Source organism: Dipodomys spectabilis, unplaced genomic scaffold (assembly GCF_019054845.1).
Source record: "Dipodomys spectabilis isolate Male_0828 unplaced genomic scaffold, ASM1905484v1 ptg000006l, whole genome shotgun sequence".
NCBI classification, from domain to species: domain Eukaryota; kingdom Metazoa; phylum Chordata; class Mammalia; order Rodentia; family Heteromyidae; genus Dipodomys; species Dipodomys spectabilis.
In genome coordinates, this window is record NW_024870683.1 from 1744861 (window position 1) to 1767711 (window position 22851).

At 39.4% G+C, this 22851-nt stretch overlaps 1 protein-coding gene across 2 annotated transcripts in view; it reads left to right on the plus strand.

The window, feature by feature from the left end:
- Positions 1-22851, plus strand: part of Tek (TEK receptor tyrosine kinase) — a 102799-nt gene that overhangs the window by 39684 nt on the left and 40264 nt on the right. For both annotated transcript variants that reach the window (XM_042695452.1, XM_042695458.1), the window contains exons 3-7: positions 9047-9157; positions 9508-9660; positions 11671-11802; positions 12394-12534; positions 18958-19086. In XM_042695452.1, coding sequence (XP_042551386.1) covers positions 9047-9157; positions 9508-9660; positions 11671-11802; positions 12394-12534; positions 18958-19086 — 666 coding nt within the window. The remainder of the gene's footprint in view (positions 1-9046; positions 9158-9507; positions 9661-11670; positions 11803-12393; positions 12535-18957; positions 19087-22851) is intronic.

The following is a 22851-nucleotide window of genomic DNA, read 5'->3' on the forward strand; positions in this document are numbered from 1 at the left end:
GATACTTTGTGTGGTTTGACATTAAATATATTAACAGAAGTTAATATATTCAAAAAATGAACAATACCTTAAAAATAACAATAAGCTGGGCTCTGGTGGCTCACACCTATAATCTTAGCTACTCAAGAGGCTGAGATCTGAGAATCCAGTTCAAAGCCAGCCTGGACAAGAAAGTTTGTGAGACTCTTATCTTGAATTAACCACCATTAAACTGGAAGTAGAGATGTGGCTCAGAGTGGTAGAGCACTAACCTTGAGCAGAAAAGCTCAGGGACAGTACTCAGGCCCTGAGTTCAGGCCCATGACCAATAATAATAATAATAATAATAACAGCCATAAAATATATTTATTAATTCAAAAGTGCAACATCTATCAGTAACTCAAGTTAAATGTTGGATTTTATCTTATTATTGTATTATTGTATCTTTATTATGACAGTATATCATCTGCTTCAGTTAATTAACAGCTAATTAATATATTATGTGATAGTTTTGTTTAACATAAGCAAAAACCACAGTGATATATGGTTTGAGAACATGAGATTTGTGGTTTGAAAGTCTATCATCTAACTCAACTAGATGTCTTGATTAGCCTTGCTGGTGTTGGTTAGCAATGGGTTTATCAGGTGGGCCTGAGCTGGGGCCACTTCACTCAATTCCATATGTCTGTTATCCTGATACAAGCTAACCTAGATATGTTCTCATGGAGATGGCAAAGCATAGAGGTCAAAAGCATAGAGATCATAAAATTGAGGCTTAGAATTGTACACGATTACTGTTGCCTCATAAATAGTTGATCTGAGAGTCAGAGTGAACAGATACTACAAATCTGAGAGTTTAGGACCTTATTTTTTATTATTTTTTTATTTTTGTCAGTCGTGGGGCTTGATCTCTGGGCCTGGGTGCTGTCCCTTAACTCTTCAGCTCAAGGCAAGCACTCTACCTGTTGAGCCACAGCGCTACTACCTTTTTAACAGGCTTATTTTGGTTAAGAAACCACGATTTAATTGTGGCAGTTGAGTACAAAAGTCTTACTCAGAAAAGAGTAGAATTATGAGACTCCTCTAAAAGATTACGTCTTGCTACCATACCACAAGGAAAGGATGTTACTGAGCTCTTCTCCTAAAATAAGAGGAGGTCGTGAGGTAAATCTTTTGGTCAGCTCTTTCATGTGATGGCAGGTGAAGGAGCTGGAATTGCAAATATTATTTAAGGATTGTGTGCTAAGGCTCCCAGACCCATATAGGCAGGTAGATTTCTGGATGCTGTCTTCTGGGAGGAAGGTACAGAATTCCAGCCATGATGGCCTCTTTTTTGTCCCACTGGAATGATATGGCCCCTCACCTATCACCCACTTTGGGTGACTTATGCCTAAGATAAAGGAAAGTAATCACAAAGGCTCAGAAATTATTGTGTCATGAAATGATATTGTGATCTCTTGAGGAATTTGATTTTTAATTATAAAGCTGATTCAGAGAAATGGTGCTATGGCTCAAAGTGGTAGAGCACTAGCTTTAAGCAAAAGAGCTGTGGGAGAGTGCCCAGGCCCTGAATCCAAGCACCATGATCAACAAAACAAAACTGATTTAGGTAAGTAGTACACCATTGCTCTAATTTGCAGTTTGTTTGCTCCTTCCTTTCTTCCTTCCTTCCTTCCTTCCTTCCTTCCTTCCTTCCTTCCTTCCTTCCTTCCTTCCTTCCTTCTTTCCTTCCTTCCTTCCTTTCTTTGTTGTGAACTCAGAGCCTGGGCCCTGTCTTTAGTTTTTCATTCAAGGCTCCCACTTTGCCACTAAAATCACAGCTTCATTTCTGGCTTTTGGGTGACTAATCGGAGATAAGAGTCTTATGGACTTTCTTGCCTGGACTGGTTTTGAACCATGATCTTTAGATCTCAGCCTCTTAAGTAATTCTCAAAGCAGAATATGTTTATAAACCTTGTCTATAAATCTTTGATTGGGTGAATTGTTGTCGGGGTGTGTCCTGAGACTCTATCAAAGTGTCACCTTGCCATACCATGGCGGATTTCACAGTTAGCTGCTATCTAAGATTCAGTAAAAAAAAAAAAAAAAAAAATCATTGAATTTGCTAGCAGTGTAAAAGATTTTAAGGCAACAAGCTCATTTTAAGGTCCAAAGTGATAAAATCATTTTTCACTACTTATAAAGGAAAGTATTTTCTTAGCAAAACTATAATGCTCACCTTTATATGACACCAGGACAAGTGGGAAAAGTGTACAACAGGCATTCCCGGGAATGCAGCTCTCCAGTGAGGGAAGGGAGGTTGAACAAAGGGATCTGAGGCGCCCAAAGCCATCATGCTGAAAGTCAGCTCTATTATTTTTCACGTGTCATTTTGGATTTGATTCGTATAAAGAGTAATGTCATTGCTGAGTTCCCACCTTCTAAAGGAAGATATGAGCATTATTCCCCAAGGGTTTCATGGGAATCAAATGTGAAGTGTCACCATGTCATTTTGGGGTGACCTAAAGATTATTCTTGACAAGGCATAAATGATAAAAATACAATCTTAGTGAACCAGAACATTGTATGTCAAAAAACAACCATAATGATTTCTCCTAACTGAGAGTCCAGATCATCACAGGTAAGAGGTATCTTCAATTCAATTCAATGAGGTGGACACATTTAGATAATGAACAATAGTGGAGGGAATATGCAGTGGACTTACACCCTTGACTTTGAACTTTTCCTTACTACACACCAGCTATATGGTTTTGTGTTTGTGTGTGTGTGCACACATGCACGTGCATACACATATACACATGTGTGTATACACATATACATTGGTCCTAGGGCTTGTACTCAGGGCCTGGTTCTGACCTTCATCATTTTTGCTCAATGCTATCACTCTACCACTTGAGCAACAACTCCACTTCTGGCTCTTTGCTTGTTGATTGCAGTTAAGAGTCTCATAGACTTTCCTGCCTGGGTTGGCTTCCAACCTTGATCCTCAAATCTCAGCCTCCTGATTGCAGGCATAAGCCACCAGTAACTGGCATGCTGTGTGACTTTAAGCAAGTTATTTAACTTTTATTGGTCTCATTTATCACTGTTTGTGAAATGGATGTAATAACAGCTACAGAATTCTGTTTAGATGGTAAGAAATTGTTGATTAGAAATATACACAGCTTCTATATGTGCACCGACTTACACAGTAATATGTTCTTAAATGCTTGTATACAAACACACTTCAAAAGAAGATGTAGAGTGATAAAAACAGTTTGCAATGGGTGGTAATGGCATGTGATAATCTGACTTCAGCACTTATCTTGATAATCATAACATTTCCTTTTACCTATAAGTCTTGCTGTTAACAATTCTTTCTCTGATTTGAGCACTGGATTTATAAAGTATAATCATTTCATTTGAAACCCTAAAAGGTAGCGTAGGACACAGAAAAAAGATGTGGGAGTAGAAACCAGCCAGAATGGGTTTGAGTATAGCTCTGTACTGAATAGTCCGATGCAGTGTAAGTTACTTAATTGAAGCCATTTTTCCTTCATGTGAACAGGATGGAGATACAGTTTTCTACCAATACATTTGAGAGTCAGTGAGGTACTTAAGGATTGCAGTGAATGTTTAGCAACCATCACTATGATAGTCCTTTGGAATAATAATTTAGTGGACCTATTCATTTTAAATATCATATATTTCTGAGGTTTATACAAATTAGGAAAATAACGAACACATTTTCCTCTGTATTTGAACAATAACAACATACTAGGTTAGAGAAATGGTTTGGATTTTCTTGTTGACCATCCCGCTGGGGAAACATAGCTTGAGGAGAAGGATTATCCATTATGGTGAACCAGAAAGACCTCCAAAACTATGTCTTCATGATGGCATTAATCGTGTAGTCAAACATCAGGGAATCTCAGAAATGCCTGCCCAGGACACAGCAGGATAGAACAAACATCACTCTATTCCTGCTTGTTGCTGACTCGTACTTCTGGGAAGGAAGTGGAAAATCCATTTGAGATGTGCCAAAGCGCAGCTGAAATTGGCTCACACACCTCAAATAACCAAACTGTTTTTTTTTTTTTTTATCAATGGCATCATCTAACACGATCAACAGCAATGTGTTCAAACCTCAATGGGAATTTCATTTGGGAGTAGTGAGTTATGAAGTTTGAAACATTCTCAGATCCAAAAATCTGTTTCAGAATGATTCATCAAAGACATGTAGGTTTTTATTTCTTCGTGGTTCACTAAGAAATAGCTTTACATTAGAATATGATATTGCCCAAATATGACTTGTTAGTCAAGAGGAGCCATCTGTAGGTACATAACACAGATGTTATGTAGCTATGTTCTATTTCTTCATGTTAAAAGCATGACGAAAAATAGGAAAAACTGAAACCAGAAGCATTTGTTTATCTTTTCCATCCTACAATTATTCTTGAATCTCTATTTGTAGACTGGAGATTCCAAGATGTTAACATTTCCTGAATACTTAGTATCTGACATCTCCCCTGGCAACTTTACATACACTGCTGTCTCTAATCAGTCTTTACTAAATGTGTATCAGGTGAGCATTCCTAAGACCCATCCATAGACGGGGCCTATCACTCTTGTAATAGTTGCTGTCACTCATAGTGAGTGTTAGACATGGGAGAATGAATTCACACCTGAATCCCACAGGCTAGGCTGTATCTACCAGCCTGTACTACCTTTAAAACAAGATGCAGTCCTATTCTCCTGGAATGATCTGTCTAGTAGAGGCAAACACCACTTGTAAGGGCATTTAGAGAGTAGCCATGAAGCCAGCTACCCTGTGTTCTAGGGGCTGTAGGGTCCACAGAGACCTCCTAGATGGAGACTGATAAAAGGCTAGGAGCTGGTGAGGCCTAGCGGAAAGAGAAGAGGAAACTCATGATTTGGATAGGAGAGCTAGGGATGTGGGCTTGGAAACTGGTCTGGAGAGAAGATGCTATGGAATGAATGTGGAGGTCTTCTGTTTGTGCTTCAACTTTCAGATGAACTCACTGTTAGGAGGCTTTAAGTAAGGCACTTTGTCACCTGTAACTCTATCCCCATTTCAGGAAACTGTGGATATGCTGTCTTGATGGGACTGTAGTGACAGCTACAAAATAGTGACATAAAAACACATTATTGCTGTGCGCCAGTGGCTCACGCCTCTAATCCTAGCTACTCAGGAGGCTGAGATCTGAGGATCATGGGCAGGAAAGTCCATGAAACTCTTATCTAATAAACCACTAGAAAACCACTAGTGGCACTGTAGCTCAAGTGGTAGCTGAGGGACAGTGCCCAGGCCCAGAGTTCAAGCCCCATGACCGACAACACACACACACACACACACACACACACACACACACACACACACACACACACACACACACACACACACACTATTACCCTGAGTATGTATCTGACATTAAATTCAAGGAGACAACAGAAATTTAGCACAATTGTTTTCATCCATGAAAAACATCTGTAAAATTTTAACTACTGTCTACTTTCTTCCTCTAGACCTTGAAGAAAAAGTGAATTCTGTTCTTCAGGCTCTTAATCCATCCCAATAAATTTAAGCAAGTCATATTCCAACCTAGGCTTTGACAATATGAATATAAAATGACATGGGTGGAAAATTAAAGCTCTGAGTGCTAATGTTAGGTAATCCATGAGACACCATTCCTTCTCACACCCAGCCAGGTTCCATGGTTCAAATCCTAACTCTTTCAGTGCTTGTGTGATCTTACTATTTGGATGAACTTAAGCATTTTGTACTTTTATTTTTTTACTTCACATTTGTAAAATTTGGCTAATGATAATACTTATAGAGATACTATGAAAATTAAATCTAAGTGAAGTGCTTGAAATACTGCTTAGTCCCTTAGTAGACACTACTATTTATGATCTAGTTAAGTCACTTGACATTACTACAAGTGCACCAAATACAAGCCCAGCTCAAGTGTCATCAGGAAGGCCAAGGTAGGATATGAAGTTAGAGCGTCTTCATTTAAAAGATCATCAGCAGAAGATGATCAACCTAGAGACATTAATGTAGGAGGTAATAGAGTAGGTAGCAGTTAAACTCTGCTGTGACCATGTCCCTAAAAAAACAGGGAGCTTACAAGGTTGTGAAGTCTGAAATAATAAAAGAGCCAGAGCATAGGGGAAAAAGCTACATTGGAATTGAGCCTGCTGAGGAATCTCAGTTCCTTTCCAGAATACAATGCTGAGTGAGAAGTCCCACGGTCAACTGAACAACCTTCACAACAAAGGGACCATAAAAATACAAACAAACCACATAGAAAGTAACAAGAGCAGAAATGATCAGAAACAAAAAAGTTCTCATAGGAGCCTAAGAGACAAGAACTTTACACACACACACACACACACACACACACACACACACAAGCACGCACACGCACACAGAGTGGCTGAATGAGGCATCTTGTCAGTGTGAGAAGGAACTCCATGTTGCCTTCTTGCTACACACACATACTTTGCCTAGCTTGCCGACCTTCCCTGCAAGGTTTATAGGACAGATATCAGCATAGCCATGTGGTCATTTATTTCTCTTTGGAAAGGATACTGCAAGTCCCTGGAGGGGGGCGGGTCAACGTTCATCACTTAATATTCCTAACAACTTAGATGGCAGATATTACTTCTAAATTACAACAAGGACACTGAAATTCCCAGAGATGAAATAACTCACTCAAAATGGTCCAGTGGGTGGCAGAGATTCAAGCCCTGTCTGTCTGATTCTGTTGCTCATACTCCCTCTGAATTTGCCCCATGCTATCTTTCTGTATTCACATACATGGCACACAAGGAGTCCTGACAGTGCACCATGCCCAAGTAAGCAGGCACAGCCTACAGAAAACAAGTCAACAGCCCAAAGCCCAGGTCCTTCCAAAGGTGGTTTAGAAGCATCTTCTGCCCTTCTAGGGTAGCTGTCTAAGCCAGAAGTACGCACAGCCCTTGATACATTTCTCTCAAGTCCCCTATGCAAAAGACACAGATAAAATAAGAACCTATGCACGGTGACCAGGTGAGTCATTCCAAGTGTTTCAGAAGGAGTGACTCAAAGCTCAGTCCTGGGCTGAAATTTTACAAGAATTCATATCGTAGGGTGCAGGGTAGTTTGCTATTAATTTCGAAGTTACAGCATTTATAGTCAGAGAATTTGTTTTTCATGGAGATGGATTCTGTGGCCTACTAGGGAGGCAATATACTTGAAAATAACATGTGCCATACAATTAGATGCAGGGCTCCATGAATAGTCAACAGATCTTTAGTGGTATTATTTAAACATTCTACAATTTTTCTTGGTAGCTTTCAGTCTGAGTGATCACTCTGTTTCTGAAATTTTCTGCTATGCTTATAGATTTTTTTCAGTTTCTTCCTTTACTCCTGGTAGTTTTTATTCCATGGGTTTTGAAGCTCTGTTGTACATGTACTTATTCAGGATTATTATCTCTTCCTGAACAAGAAATGTGAATAAAATATTCTAAAGAAAATTTTACTAGATGGTAGATACTTACTTCTTTTTATCATGTAATGATTATTTTTATCCCTAAAAGATTTTAGCTTTAGAAAATACAAAAAACAGTTTCTTTTAGTTTAGTGCCTTCATTTTCAAGTTGATGTGCCATTTTCTTTAATATGGTTACGATGTAGTCTTCAAAAACTGTTCATGGTTTCATTCACTTTGTGAGTCTATACCTGCACCCCTCCCCACCTTGACCTTTCCAGGAGAAACAAAGGTTTAGTAGGATGCCGTTCAGGGAAAATGACAGGCAGCCATTTCAATATATATTGCTCATGTCCTCTGTCCTCTTATTCTGCTTTTTCTGTACCTTGGTTTTCTTTAGACCTATTAGTTCTCATCTTCGTCATTTAAAAATTTTTGTTCTCTCCTGCCCTTCGTATTTAGGAAATTTGTATATATTGTTTCTGTCTGTCTGTCTGTCTCTCTCTCGTTCTCTCTCAATACTGGGGCCAAAAGCATGCTAAGCAAGTACTCTCCTACTTTATCCATGTCTCCAGGCCTTTACATTTTTGTTTATTTTTTAAATAGGGCCTTATGTTTTTCCCTGGGACTAACCTTGGTACCATATTTGACTTTGTTTCCTATTCTTTGAATGGTAATTCTTCCATGGTTAACAGTTAACTTAACTTTAAAAAGCACTAAGTAAATTTTTTTTATTCCACAGAGAGTGATGTTTTGCATATTATGACATAAATTAAATTAATTTAGAAACTGTTTCTGCTGGGAGAATGTTAAGAGAGTTTACTCATAAACCAAGGGACTCAGACAATGTTGCATTCCAGGCATGGCAGAGAGATAGAAGCTCTCAATCACTTGACTTCTGATTTTATAAGTCAGAGAATAACTCACTGTTTCTTCCTGGTATTTCCCAATTCCCATAACTATGTCAGCTTGTGCATTTTGAATGGTAGAAGATAAAATATTAGGTTCCTACATTGTCTTAATTCTTCAATTTTCCAACATTTATACTATCAGTAAGTCAAGCACTGTGCTCATTCCATTTGGGATATGCTTGGAACATTCTAAAACAATTAAAATTATTTTGAGCAACAAAAACTGTCACACAAAGGACCAAGGGAAAAGAGAGTTGACAGATGCTTTTTTCTTTTCTACTTAGAGGAAACTTTGTATCGAAGAAAGATGGAAGATTCATAGATACTATGGCTTGTAGTTAATATCAAGATCTAGTTTGATAATAGATGCTAATCAGCATAAAACCCCCATTTCCCCATACAATTGCATAGAAAATTGCATTAATATACAATGTATGCACATGCACCTTTTTATAGACGAAATGACCATTTTTTATCTGATTCTTAAGGAGTACATAACTTTAAGCTCTAAAAGCCACCATTGTTTTCCATAGTGTATAAACCAAATGACTTCTGGCAAATTCTGGTATTAAAACTCCTGGGAAATGCTGGCTCTCATCTTTTGAAGCCTCACATTAGTTGCTCCTTGGAACTACAAGTGACTTCATTTTTTTTTCTCTCTCTCTCTTTTTTTTTAAAGCTTCCTTCCTTCCAGCTACGTTAACTATGACTGTGGATAGGGGTGATAATGTGAATATATCTTTCAAAAAGGTGTTAATTAAAGAAGAAGATGCAGTGATTTACAAAAATGGTGAGTTTATGTTTTATTTTGTTCCATCACTCTGGTGTGAAGTATGTGTCAGGTCTTTGTCCTATTCAGGTTAATGGGCAGGTGTTTGAAGTAAAGCCGTTACCATGTAAGTCCATCGAGTTCTGTCTGTGACAGATAGTCTCTTAAGGCATGTGTTTGGTTATTTAGTAAAAATAAATTAAGATAGGGATTTAAATGTACACATGCCACACACATTGTACGTTCATAAATGTACATGGTGTATATATAGGCAATACATGCCCATCGTGGGAAGTTTTCTGATTGTGAGAACAAAGAAAGAAATGGGGTTCCAGTGCAACTTATGGTTCTGTACTTTTCCCTCCGACCAGGTTCCTTCATCCATTCAGTGCCCCGGCATGAAGTACCTGATATTTTAGAAGTGCACCTGCCTCATGCTCAGCCCCAGGACGCTGGAGTGTACTCAGCTCGGTACATAGGAGGAAACCTCTTCACCTCGGCTTTCACCAGGCTCATAGTCCGGAGTAAGTGACTGAGAGGCTGCCGTCTGTGGTGGTGTTGTTAGGCGTTTTAGTTGCAAGTAGCAGAAACTGACTTGAGATGCTTCAACAAAAACCAGGTTTTAGCTGGAAAGACACTAAGGACTCGGGAAATTGATGGAAAAACCAACAAGCAAGTTCCAGAAGAGACAGAATCCAGGGAAGAACTGAAGAAAGGGGTGACATTGTCTGAAAGGGGTAACATTGTCCAAGAGGCATTGCACTTATAACCTGACTTATGGAATCGTAACCCTTTCGTACATCTATTTAATAATAATAATCAAAAAGTAAATTAAAAATGCAAAAACCAAAAAAATTCAGCCCAGTTCTAAATACTTGAAGCTGTACTCTCATTCAACTGATGACTGATATCACTAATTCATGGTGGTAGCTTATTCCTTCTCATTCACTCAACAAAATGCATCCATCATAACTGTATGTTAAGCATAGAACTGGTGTTGAGAACAGACCCCTGAGCCATGGTGAATTCCAAGTCACAGCAGGTGTACATGTAATTGGGTGGACAAATGCTGCTCTAAGGCAAACAAGTTTGAACAAGTATGGTTTGTTTAATTTTGCCACGTTATATTGTCTGCTCTTTTTGTTGGCATTTGAACTCAGGACCTATATGCTCTTGCTGAGGTTTTCACTCACAACTGGGGCTTTATCACTTGAGCAACTCCTCTAGCTTCATGTCTGCCATCATTTTTTGGCCATGTTGCCTGAATCTCCCCAAATCCACTAATTTGTGCAGAGACTTTCTCCCTTTATATATTAAGGAACGTGAGTATTGGCTCCTTTTGGCACATTTTGTGGCTTTATCTATTACATGGAAGATTGATAGAAGTGGTCTGTGTTGACAGTCTTTCTGATTATTTTAGAGAAAATATTGATAACCAGGAGTTCTTGCCAATGAGATTGTAAGTGACATCAACAGTAGGCATAGGTCCAAGCTTAACACTGAGTGAAACCAATGTTCAGAGACAAAGAGCTCCAACCCCTTCAGACAGAGACAGGAAACTAAACTCCTGACCTCACCCACCCCCTCCCTGGATTTTATAAAGAAGGTATTCTTGGATATTGTTAACAATTAAAAAGATAACCAAGTATTAGAAGTAAATAGGAAAGGTGAATCTAAAAACATTGTGTCATTGGTTTTGTGTATCTTGTGTCACTGTTTCTTATACACTTTGCAACTGAATTATAGGGGGTACTCTTGGGTGTTCCTTTCTTTTTGGCTTTCTCCCTCCTTCCATCCATACCAAAGGTTCTCAAACTCTAGTTTGGTCATAGACTGTTAGGCCATGACCAGAGTTTCTTATTCATAGGTTGGGGGTTGGGAGTTAGAGCTCCAAGATATACATTTCTATCAGCTTTCTAGGTGATAAAGGGAACCACACTGGTCAGGGGCCACACAATGAAAACACTGCTCCAAGTCTCTACCATACTCCCCAAACTAGCCAGGTTTTCTTCCCTTGTCTTGTCTTCACCCTAGAGCACATTCTCTGGCCTTATTTTCTTTTCTGCTAAGGTGGTCTTGGACTCTGTGTGTGTGTGTGTGTGTGTGTGTGTGTGTGTGTGTGTGTGTGTGTGTGTGTGCACATGTATGCATGCACATGTGTGGAGTATTTCAGCTTGAACTCAGGATCTCACATGAAGCTCAAGTTTTATGCTCACGTCTGATTCTCTACCCCTTGAGCTATACCTTCACTTCCAGCTTTTTGCTGGTTCATTGGAGATAGTCTGCTATGGGCTTTTCTGCCCTGTCTGGCTCTGAACAGAGATCCTCAAATCTCACCCTCCTGAGTAGCTAGGATGATAGGTTTGGATCATGGGTGCGTGGCTAGGGACTATTTTATCTCCATTATCTATATTATATTCACCAGTATTCACTAAAGTACTAAATGATTCTTTCACAGTAGTTTCTCAGTAAGGTTTATTGCGTGAATGTGGTATACTCACTAGTTTTGTGTTTTTTCTTTTTCTTAACCGAAGGATGTGAAGCTCAGAAGTGGGGCCCCGAATGTAACTGGGACTGTACTACTTGTATGAACAATGGAGTCTGCCATGAAGATACTGGGGAATGCATTTGCCCTCCTGGGTTTATGGGGAAGACATGTGAGAAGGGTAAGTAAAGAGTACTGGATGGTCGCCTGTGAATGGATTGATATGTTCACTCATTTGTTTGCTCATCCATGGATGGACTTATTAACTCAGAGGCTCACTACAGAGCCCAACCTGGCCTCTCATTCTTGCTCTCCCTGCTTTACTCTCTCACGTTCTGGGATTACAGGAATATACCACCATGCCCAGCTCTAAGCTGTGGATTAAACAGTCACTGTTCCTGGATCTAGAAGTTTAAATTTGATCATCGTTGGAAAAAGATTGTTAAATGGTCTCTATTAGGTCACAGGGTACCTCTGTGTGAATTAGAAAAAATGTCCTCTTTCCTAAAGGTTCTCTTTTGCCAACCACTGGAAAGTTATAATAAACACACACATTGATAATGCCTGCAATGTGACAGTCTCTTCTTAGGTTTGGGCAGGGCCTCTGGATGAGGTGGTCTCATTTTCTGTGACTGGAGAACATTCCTCCTGTCCCAGCTGAGATCAGACTGCTTTCCTTGCTCACTACTCTAGGAGAGACTCTTACGGAAGAATTGTGAATTTCCAGGGGTTGCAACTTGGTTCTGAACAAGCTTTCCCTTTCCCCCCAAAGCCTGTGAACTGCACACATTTGGCAGAACTTGTAAAGAAAGATGCAGCGGACCAGAAGGATGCAAGTCTTACGTTTTCTGTCTCCCAGACCCCTATGGGTGTTCCTGTGCCACAGGCTGGCAGGGCCTGCAGTGTAATCAAGGTAGGCATCCATCCTACCCTTGAACCACACCCTCTGCGGGGAATCACAAAGTGGATACAGCAGGAAGCTCCCTCTGCTCAGTCTTATTGCTGGGTTACCAGGTTTCAAATCACAGATGCTTCCATCACAAAGAAGTTCTATTTTCCCAGGAGGAATCTGGTGCTCACAAAGTTTTTCTCATATGTATCACGTGAGGATCTTGTCAAAACACAGATTCTGATTTGCTGGCTCTATCCTGGGGCCTGAAATTCTGCATTTCTAACAAACTCCTAGATGGCTCCATTGCTGTTCACTTTCAGAATGCAGTTGGAATAGAAAGACCTTGGAAGATTTTGCAGTGGGCCGTACAAAATCAGAGTTTAAGGTTCCATCTAGGCAGATTTAAGGCTTGAAAATGATAAAGATCTTTTCAGCTGTGGGCCTCACCTTAAATGCTAAATAAATACCACTCTCAAGCTAACTACCCATTACCTTGTAGTCATCTTTTGTGTGTGTTTGTAGGGAGAACAAAATTTTCAAGGGCACTGTTACTACTGTTACTACTGCTTCTACTATTACAGTGTCTTGCAATGTAGCCCAGACTAGCCTTGTACTCTTGAGTGTCCTATCTCACCGTCTGGAGTGCTGGGATCACAGACATTTACAATTCCTGGCTTCACAATCTAGTGTTATTAACTATAGTTTCCATACCATGTATGTTCAGTACTTATTTAAACTACATAACCAACACCTTTCATACATTGACCAACATCTTTCTAGTTCCCTCTACCTCTGTGTCCTTGACAGCCATTATTTTCTGCTGCCATGAGTTGAACATTTTTCGTTTTTATATAGGAGATCAATTGTGCAGTATCTGGCCTAAGCTGGCTTATTTCACTTAGATGATGTCCTCAAGATTCATCTAGGTTGCCCCAAATTGGACATTTTCCTCTTTTTTAAGGATAATTGATGTCCACTATGTGTGTGTATGTGTGTGTCTGTGTGTGTGTGTGTGTGTGTTGTACATATGTATCTATTATCTTTTTTTTTTAATTTAATTTTATTTTATTTGAGAACATACTGTACAGAGGGGTTACAATTACATGGGCAGGATAATGCATACATTTCTTACCAAGCATTGCAGCCTCCTCCTTTGTTTACCCTTCACCTCCCTTCCCAGCCTCCCCCCTCCCCCCCACCCAATCCTCCCCTCTTCCCCCCCCCCCCCCACCGAAATTATAAAGCTCGTTTTTGACATGACATTTTGTACTTCTCATTGTTACAACAGGTCCACCTGAATCCTTAAACGACTTGTTTTTCCCCATCTCCTCCACAAGTTATACTGACATCAACTATAATGAAAGCGGGGGTTACACTGTGGGGGAGGGACATACAAAGCAACAAAGAAATAATCTTATAAATGCGTTAGAAACACAAGCATGAAAGAAAAAAAACATTAAAATACATATTTAAGGGTTCATTTTCCTAACATCACATTATCTGACCTTTTCCGCTTGACTCATACATATACTAGTAATTGCAAATAAGGGAAACCATGGGACCTATGTTTCTTTGGGCCTGGCTTACTTCACTTAATATAATTTTTTCCAAGCCTTTCCATTTCCTAACAAATGGGGAAATGTCATTCTTTCTGATGGAGACATAGAATTCCATTGTGTATATATACCACATTTTCTTTTTTTTTTTTAATTTAATTTTATTTTATTTGAGAACATACTGTACAGAGGGGTTACAATTACATGGGCAGGATAATGCATACATTTCTTACCAAGCATTGCAGCCTCCTCTTTTGTTTACCCTTCACCTCCCTTCCCAGCCTCCCCCCTCCCCCCCACCCAATCCTTCCCCCCCTCCCCCCCCGTATCTATTTATTTTTTAAATTTAATTTAATTTTATTTGTGAACATACTGTACAGAGGAGTTACAGTTACATGAGCAGGATAATGCGTACATTTCTTACCAAGCATTGCAGCCTCCTCCTTTGTTTACCCTTCACATCCCTTCCCAGCCTCCCCCCCCCCAATCCCAATCCTTCTCCTCCCCCCCCCCCCCCCCCCCCCCCGCACCAACGTTGTAAAGCTCGTTTTGGACATGACAACTTGTACTTCTCATTGTTGCAACAGGTCCACCTGTATCCTTAAACAACTGGTTTTTCCCCATCTCCTCCACAAGTTATACTGACATCAAATATAGTGAAAGCAGGGGTTATACTGTGGGGGAGGGACATACAAAGCAACAAAAAGATAATCTTATAAATGTGTTAGAAACACATGCATGAAAGAAAAAAACATTAAAATACACATCTAAGGGTTCATTTTCCTGACATCACATTATCTGACCTTTTCCGCTTGATCATACATATACTAGATATTACAAATAAGGGAAACCATGGGACCTACGTTTCTTTGGGCCTGGCTTACTTCACTTAATATAATTTTTTCCAAGTTTTTCCATTTCCTAACAAATGGGGCAATGTCATTCTTTCTGATGGAGGCATAGAATTCCATTGTGTATATATACCACATTTTCTTGATCCATTCATCTACTGAGGGACATCTGGGTTGGTTCCATATCTTAGCTATGGTAAATAATGCTGCAATAAACATAGTTGTGCTGGTAGCTTTAGTGTGGTCTTGTTTGTAAACATTAGGGTAAATGCCCAAAAGTGGGATTGCTGGGTCATAGGGGAGCTCTATGTGAAGTCTTTTGAGGAACCTCCATACTGCTTTCCAAAGTGGTTGAACAAGTTTACATTCCCACCAACAATGAAGTAAGGTTCCTTTCTGTCCACATCCCCTCCAGCATCTGTTGTTGTTAGAGTTCTTGATTTTTGCCATTCTAACTGTAGTGAGGTGATATCTCAATGTTGTTTTGATTTGCATTTCTTTTATGGCTAGGGATGTTGAACATTTCTTCATGTGTCTATTGGCCATCCTTCTTTCTTCTTCAGAGAAGTTTCTCTTTAAGTCTTTCGCCCACTTATTTATTGGGCAGTTGTTTCTTTGAGGATTTGTTGTTGGGGGGTTTAATTTTTTGAGTTCCAAGTATATTTTAGATATGAGACCCTTGTCCGTTGTATGGCTAGTAAAGATCTTCTCCCAATCCGTGGGCTTTCTATTGATCTTGCTAGCTATGTCATTTGCCCTGCAGAAGCTCTGCAACTTTATGCAATCCCATTTGTCCAACCTTTCTTTGATTTGTTGTGTTTCCGGGTCTCTATTCAGAAAATTTCGGCCAGAGCCAAGGAGACCTACGGTTTCTCCTATTCCATCCTGTAATGTTTTCAGAGTGTCTGCTTTGAGTTCAAGGTCTTTGATCCATTTGGAGTTGATTCTGGTGCAGGGTGATATATAAGCATCTAGCTTTAGTTTTCTACATGTAGTTAACCAATTTTGCCAGCACCATTTACTGAAGAGGCTGTCTTTCTTCCATTCTATTGTTTTAGCTCCCTTATCGAAGATTAGATGGCTATAGGTCTGTAGGTTCATTTCTGGGTTTTCAATTCTATTCCATTGGTCCTGAGGTCTGTTCTTATGCCAATACCAAGCTGTTTTGATTACTATGGCTTTATAGTAGAGTTTGAAGTTTGGTATTGATATTCCTCCAGCAGTGTTCTTTCCATTCAGGAGCGTTTTTGCTATTCGGGGTCTTTTATTGTTCCATATGAATTTTTGGATTGCCTCTTCTATTTCCTTGAAGAATGAGGTTGGAATTTGGATAGGTATTGCATTGAATTGTATCTATTTTCTTTACCTAAAGTAGGTAGGTAAGGTTGATTACCATAGTTGATTCCATATCTTGGCTGTTGGGAGTAATACTGCAATGAATATGGGAGGAGAGATGTCTGTGGAGATACAGATTTTATTCTTTTGTGTGGGATTCTATTGAAGTTCTGTTTTTATTTTTTTTAAGGAACCTCCACATTGGTTTCCATATTTATATTCTTCTCACCAATGTACAAGAGTTTCCTTTTCTCTAGGTTTTATCTGTCCTGTTTATAACAGCCATTCTAACAGGTATGAGATATCTCATTGGTGTTTTGATTTTTCCTTCTTTGTTGGTGAGCTGATACTAAACATAGTTACATATATATTCTGGCCTTTCATGCAACTTCTTTTGAGAAAGGTCTCTTCAAGTTCTTTGCCAATCTTTAAATCAGGAGGTTTGTTTTTCTAGAGTTGCGTTTTTATGAATTTTGGACACTAACCCATTCTCAGACATTCTCCCCTTCCATCATTGTCTCTTTGCTCTGTTGTACGTAATTTTTGCTGTGCAGAAGAAACTTTTTAATTTGATGCAATCCTATTTGTGTATTTTTGTTATTGTTTCTTGTGAGTTTGGGTCATACCCCAAGGATCTTTGCCCAGACTAAAAGATTTTCTCTGTTTTCTTTTAGTAGGTTTACAATTTTAGGTCTTATGTTTAAGTTTTGACTCAATTTTGGGTTGAGTTCTGTATATGATATGAAATGTCCCACTGGCTTCATTCTTCTGCTATGGTTGTCTAATTCCCTGTGCCGTGATTTACTCTTAACCAATTGGGTGTACTCAGTGCCTTTGTTGAGTCAACTGACAGTAATATATACATTTATTTCTGGGATCTCCATTTCATTAGTCTGTATATCTGTTTTCAATGTTACTGTCCTACTGTTTTGATTACCATGGCTTGGAAGACTATTTTGAAATCAGGTAGTGGAAAGCACATAGCTTTGATCTTCTTGCTCAATATTTCCTTGACAATTCTGGATCTTTCTTTGTTACAGATGAGTGTTAAATTTGCTTCTTCTGTTTGTCTAAAAAAAAAAACTCCCATGAAAATATTGATAGGGACTGCACTGAGCCTAGAGATATCTTAGTTGTGATTGATAGCTAAAATGAAGACTGCATTTGGTCTGGGTTATCCAACTACAGCAAAAAGCTTGCCTACTGGCAGGCTTTTTGCATCCATTTTGGTAATATTACAGTTGACAAAAATAAGGACAATTAGTCAACAGAATCCATTTGTTATCTACCAAATTGTAAGAATCATCCCAGGAAGTTCAGTGGACCTCAAAGATTAAAGAGTGGTTGTTCCTTCACCTTCCCAGGCATTTTTGTAGTTCAGAAGCCTGTTGAAATGCATTGCTAGGAAGTAAACATTAGAAACAAGTTTGCAAAGACTAACATTTTTGTTTTCAGCTGTGTGATCATGATGTGCCCTGGTGTCATTTCCTTTATATTAGTCCTACTTGGGGGTCTCCTGAACCGGAATTGTGCCAACTTCAACAAATTGAGGATATCCAAGCCACAATTTCTGCAAATCATTTTTTTTCCTTCCCTTTTCTCTCTGCTTTTTCTTGAACCTCCAATCCCAGGTGCGCTACACCTGATGATATTGTCTCATAGTTCCTTGAGGTTCTAAATCCCTTTTCCCTCTGTTCTCTAGGTGGTCTATCGATTGATCTAGCTGCAAGTTCAAACCTTTTTTTGTCACCTCCATTTTGTTGCCATGGCCACACAATGATAGCTGTAGTTTTCTGTGGTAGAACTTCTCTTTTATACTTTCCATTTCTCGGCTGAAATTTATATTTGTTTTGGTTGTTCTGAACATATTTGAGTTGCTTGAAGAGTATCTACTCTTTCTTATCTCTAGGTCTTCACATTTGGTTTCTATTTATTTCCAGTTCTCCTGAGAACAGACCGTAGTTCTCCATTGCATTGTATGTTGCATATCTTGGACATTGGGAATATTACACTGTGCGGATTCTGGAGTGTGGTATATTCCTTTGAAGAATGCTGATTTTGTTTTGTTTTAGTGTGTTTAGTAGGAGTCCAGCTTCAATTCTGGACACTTAGGCGTCAGGTCAAACTTTGTTCAGTTCTTTTATCTTCATCCGAGGCTCTGAGTGGGTGCTGATTTGTGGGTGCTTTGAGGGCTAAAGCCTTGAATCTGCCTTTTTCTGTTTCTGACGTTTCTCTCTTACTTTCAAGTGACTGCAGTTGCATCAATTCTTTCTTCTGATGTGACAGACAACTAAGACTACAGGATCTATGTGTCATTTTAACCTCCTCACACAGTGTCAATTGTACTGAATGATTTAAGGGAAAAGTTAAGGAAATGAGCCTTGGACCAGTCCTTTTTTCCACATTCCACTTCTCCAATAGAAGCTGCTTGCTCCCCTCTGCCCCACAATGCCCCATGCTTTCGGGTTATTGGTGTCTGAATACAGCTGTGTCTTGGGGAGGAATGAACTAGAAGGAAGTTATTTAACTCTTGGGAAACAGACACCTCCATCTTTTAACGTTTCTGACAAATCAACTAAATCACACACTTCCCTAAGTGAATGGGCAAAGTTGATAACATGGTGGGAAAATAAACCAGTTCTCAGCCTTCGTTTTTCTTTCTCTCTCTTTCTAATTAACACTGTTTTGATGTCTGTTGACAGGATGCCAACCTGGTTACTATGGGCCAGATTGTAAACTTAGGTGCAGTTGTTCCAAAGGGGAGATGTGTGATCGTTTCCAGGGATGCCTCTGCTCGCAAGGATGGCAAGGGCTCCGGTGTGAGAGAGAAGGTAAAGCCAGGTAACACTGTCGTGAGGTCCTGTTCACACCTCAGAGCAGGGCTTGCTTGCTGTATTCGGGCCCGGCATCAAGCTACTTTCGCTTTCCTCTGGAAAAATGTACCTGTTATCTTAAAAAAAAAAAGCAAAAGTCCCATTCGTCCCTATGGGCTCTCCTTTCAGCCTTTGATTCTCTTTGCACTACTAGAAAGAAACATGGGGTCCTTATAAATGACAGCTGACAAGCCAAGAGCTTCTCCTCCCTCTTGCTCTTCCCACGTTAGGACCAGCCTTTTCCTTGTACCACAGGAAAAGGGTTACTTTGGAGGAATCTGACAAAGATTATTTTCAAAAAGAGATGAAAGAATGAAACAAATAAGAGATTACAAATGTAATGATTGTCACTAGAAGTTGGACCCAAAGTTTTGTACTTGTTACAAATCTCGACATGGAGTTTTAATTCAATAATTCTGGCTTCAAATACACAGACCAGTATCCAATTCACTATTTTAGGATTAAAAAAACTTTCTTGAGATATATATATATTAGTAGTGGGGCTTGAACTCAGTACCCAGCCTCTGTCCTTGAGCTTTTTTGTTCAAAGCTAGCACTCTACCACTTGAACCACGGCTCCATTTCTGGGTTTTTGGTGGTTAATTGATTGGAGAGACGAGTCTCACAGACATTCTTGCTCAGGCTGGTTTTGAGCCACAATGCTCAGATCTCAACTTCCTAAGTAGCTAGGATTACAAGTGTGAGCCACTGGCACCTTGCTTTTGAGCTATAATTTTAATATCATAATGTTCATCCCATTGTAATGTGGAAGTCAAAGGTTTTTAGCATCTTTATGATCTTGTGAAATTATTGTCATAATCTAGTTTTAGATCATTGTCCTCACGCCCAAAAAACCTTGAATCCATAAGCAGCAACTCTCATCCTTCCCTCCTCCTGAGTCTGGAAATCATTAATTCACTTTCTGACTATCTATTTGCCTATATTTGACCTTTTATACACTGTAAGTGGGATCATATAACAGACAGTCTTTTGTGACTAGCTGCTTTCACTTACCATGCCTATATAAAGGTTTATCTTGGATGCAAGCATGGATTAGCATATTTTTTCTGTTGTCAACCATCTGTTATTATAGGGAAGATCTTACTGAAGCACAAGTACACTTAATCATGTACAATATACAGACAGTGGATGCTTTTGTGAAAACTGGCTTTGCAAAGCTGAAATATGTTTTCTTTACAGAAAAAGTTTACCAATTTGTATCCAAAAATACACTTTTAAAAATTAAAGCAGCACACTTTAATATATTTTCAAATTAAAAACATATTTGGGGCTGGGAAGATGGCTCAGTGGTAGATTGCTTGCCTCACAAGCATGAGGCCCTGGGTTTGATTCCTCAGCACCACATAAGCAGAAAAAGCCAAAAGTGGGACTATGGCTTAAGTGGTAGAGCACTAGCCTTAAGCTGAAGAGATGAGGGACAGCGCCCAGGCCCAGAGTTCAGACCCCATGACCGACAAAAAGACAAAACAAAAAAAATCATATTATTTCTAAAAATTATATAAATATAAAAGTTATGGAATAAAGTGGCTATATTCGTTTCTCTGCTTTTAATATCAGAACACATATGGCAAGACAATACCCACAGTTGTTATCTCAAAGGTTTTAGGATTTCTAACTTGTATGTCTTTTCTTCTTCTCCTAAGTCTGGAGTTTGCTCCAGAGCAGGAATTAAGGAGTGGTCAGTAAAGGAAGGACATACTAACTAGCAAATTTGAGGATTTTTTTTTTTTTTTTGATCAATCGTGGAGCTTGAACTCTGGGCCTGAGCGCTATTCCTCAGCTCTTCAGCTCAAGGCAAGTGCTCAACCACTTGAGTAACAGCACCACTTCCGGTTTTCTGGTGGTTTATTGGAGATAAGAGTCTCACGGAGTTTCCTGCCCAGGCTGGCTTTGAACCATGATTCTTGGATCTCAGCCTCCTGAGTAGCTAGGATTACAGGTGTGAGCCACTGGTGCCCAGCTAAGAATTTGTATTTTGTACCTTACTTCTTCCTTTTAGTTCTAAGCTGTTGATGTGAAAAGTATGTGCTCAGACAGTAGCTCCCTTTAAATTATTCTATTCTCCACCACACATCTATCTCCATTCAGAATATATAAGAGGACATCTACAGACATATCAAGGGATTACTTTGGAATTATACCTCCTTCTTTCCTGCTCCACACAATTTTACCCATTTCAGTTTAGGCCTGAGACATGGGATACCAGAATCAAACATCATTACGGATATATTTACCTTGACTCTATCTCTTCCTACGACCATGTATAGAAGCCCATAACTTATTGTTGCTCTCAGGGCACTTCTTGCTCTTATATACTTTACTAAGTATTGGATAACTTTGGTCTTGCATTAGTCTGTTTTCTGTTGTTCAGAAGAGATAACAATACTATAGGAAGCCAGAGAAACTCAGGATTTGCTATTTTTGATCAATTTACCCACTCTTGAAGGATTAATCTGGATCCCACAAGAGCTGCATTAATCCTGTCTGAGGAAATTCTCCATAATGACTTTATATTAGGTCCCACCCTCTCCTCTCTTCTCTTGTTTCTTTTTTCTTTCTTTTCCTTCCCTCCCCGTCCCTCCCTCCCTCCCTCCCTCTCTTCCTTCCTTCCTTCCTTCCTACCTTCCTTCCTTCCTTCCTTCCTTCCAATAAGGTGCTGGTCCCGGGGTCAGCTGGCAGGGCCTATGTGCTGTCCCTGAACTTTTGTGCTCAAAGCTAGCACTCTACTACTTGAGCTACAGCTCCATTTCAACTTTTTTTTTTTTCGGTCGTGGGGCTTGAACTCTGGGCTTGGGTGCTGTCCCTGCTCTCTTCAGCTCAAGGCGAGCGCTCTACTGCTTGAGCCACAGCACCACTTCCAGTTTTTGAGTGGTTTATTGGAGATAAGAGTCTCACAGACTTTCCTGTCAGGGCTGACTTTGAACCATGATCCTCAGATCTCAGCCTCTTGAGTAGATAGGATTACAGGTGTGAGCCACTGGTGCCCGGCCCATTTCAACTTTTTGAAGTTTAATTGGAAAATTCCAAACCTAAGTTGGCTTTGAATCATAATCCTCAGATCTCCACCTCTTGACTAGCTAGGATTTTAAGTGTGAGCCATCAGCACCCAGCTTAAATCCCATTTCTTAAAGCCCTACCACCTTCAACATGGTAACACTGAAGATAGATCTCCTTTGGGGGACACACTTGGATTGCATCCCAACCATTCTTAAATGTCTCTTAATTTCAAATAAGCTGAAGTTCTCTAATTGAGGTTCTCTATTTTGGGGTAATTCATTTTCTAGTATGAAGTTATTACCTTCACTCATACTGGAGAATTTTTTTCTTTATTTGATACTAGTAGCACCATTTTGAATTTGACTTTTGCATTAAAAATTGATTTAAAGGAATTGTATTTATCATCACTTCTTTGATTAAGTGTGAGTTTTCTAGATCAGCATGTTACCCTTACTTATTGGTCACTGGCAGGCTTCCCAGTCTCTGACATAGCCCTCATACACACAAACTAAAGCTAATACTGCTAGACAGCAACGTTGTGTGTCTGCGGAGTGGAAGAATGAGGTTTTTAAAAATATATTTTTATTATCTTTAAATAGTTGTAAAAGAAGAAGGGTTAACTAGTTTTCGCTTGTAATTATACTCTTTAAAAGAAAAATGGGAGCCAGGCACTAGTAGCTCTTTCCTGTAACCCTTGCTACTTAG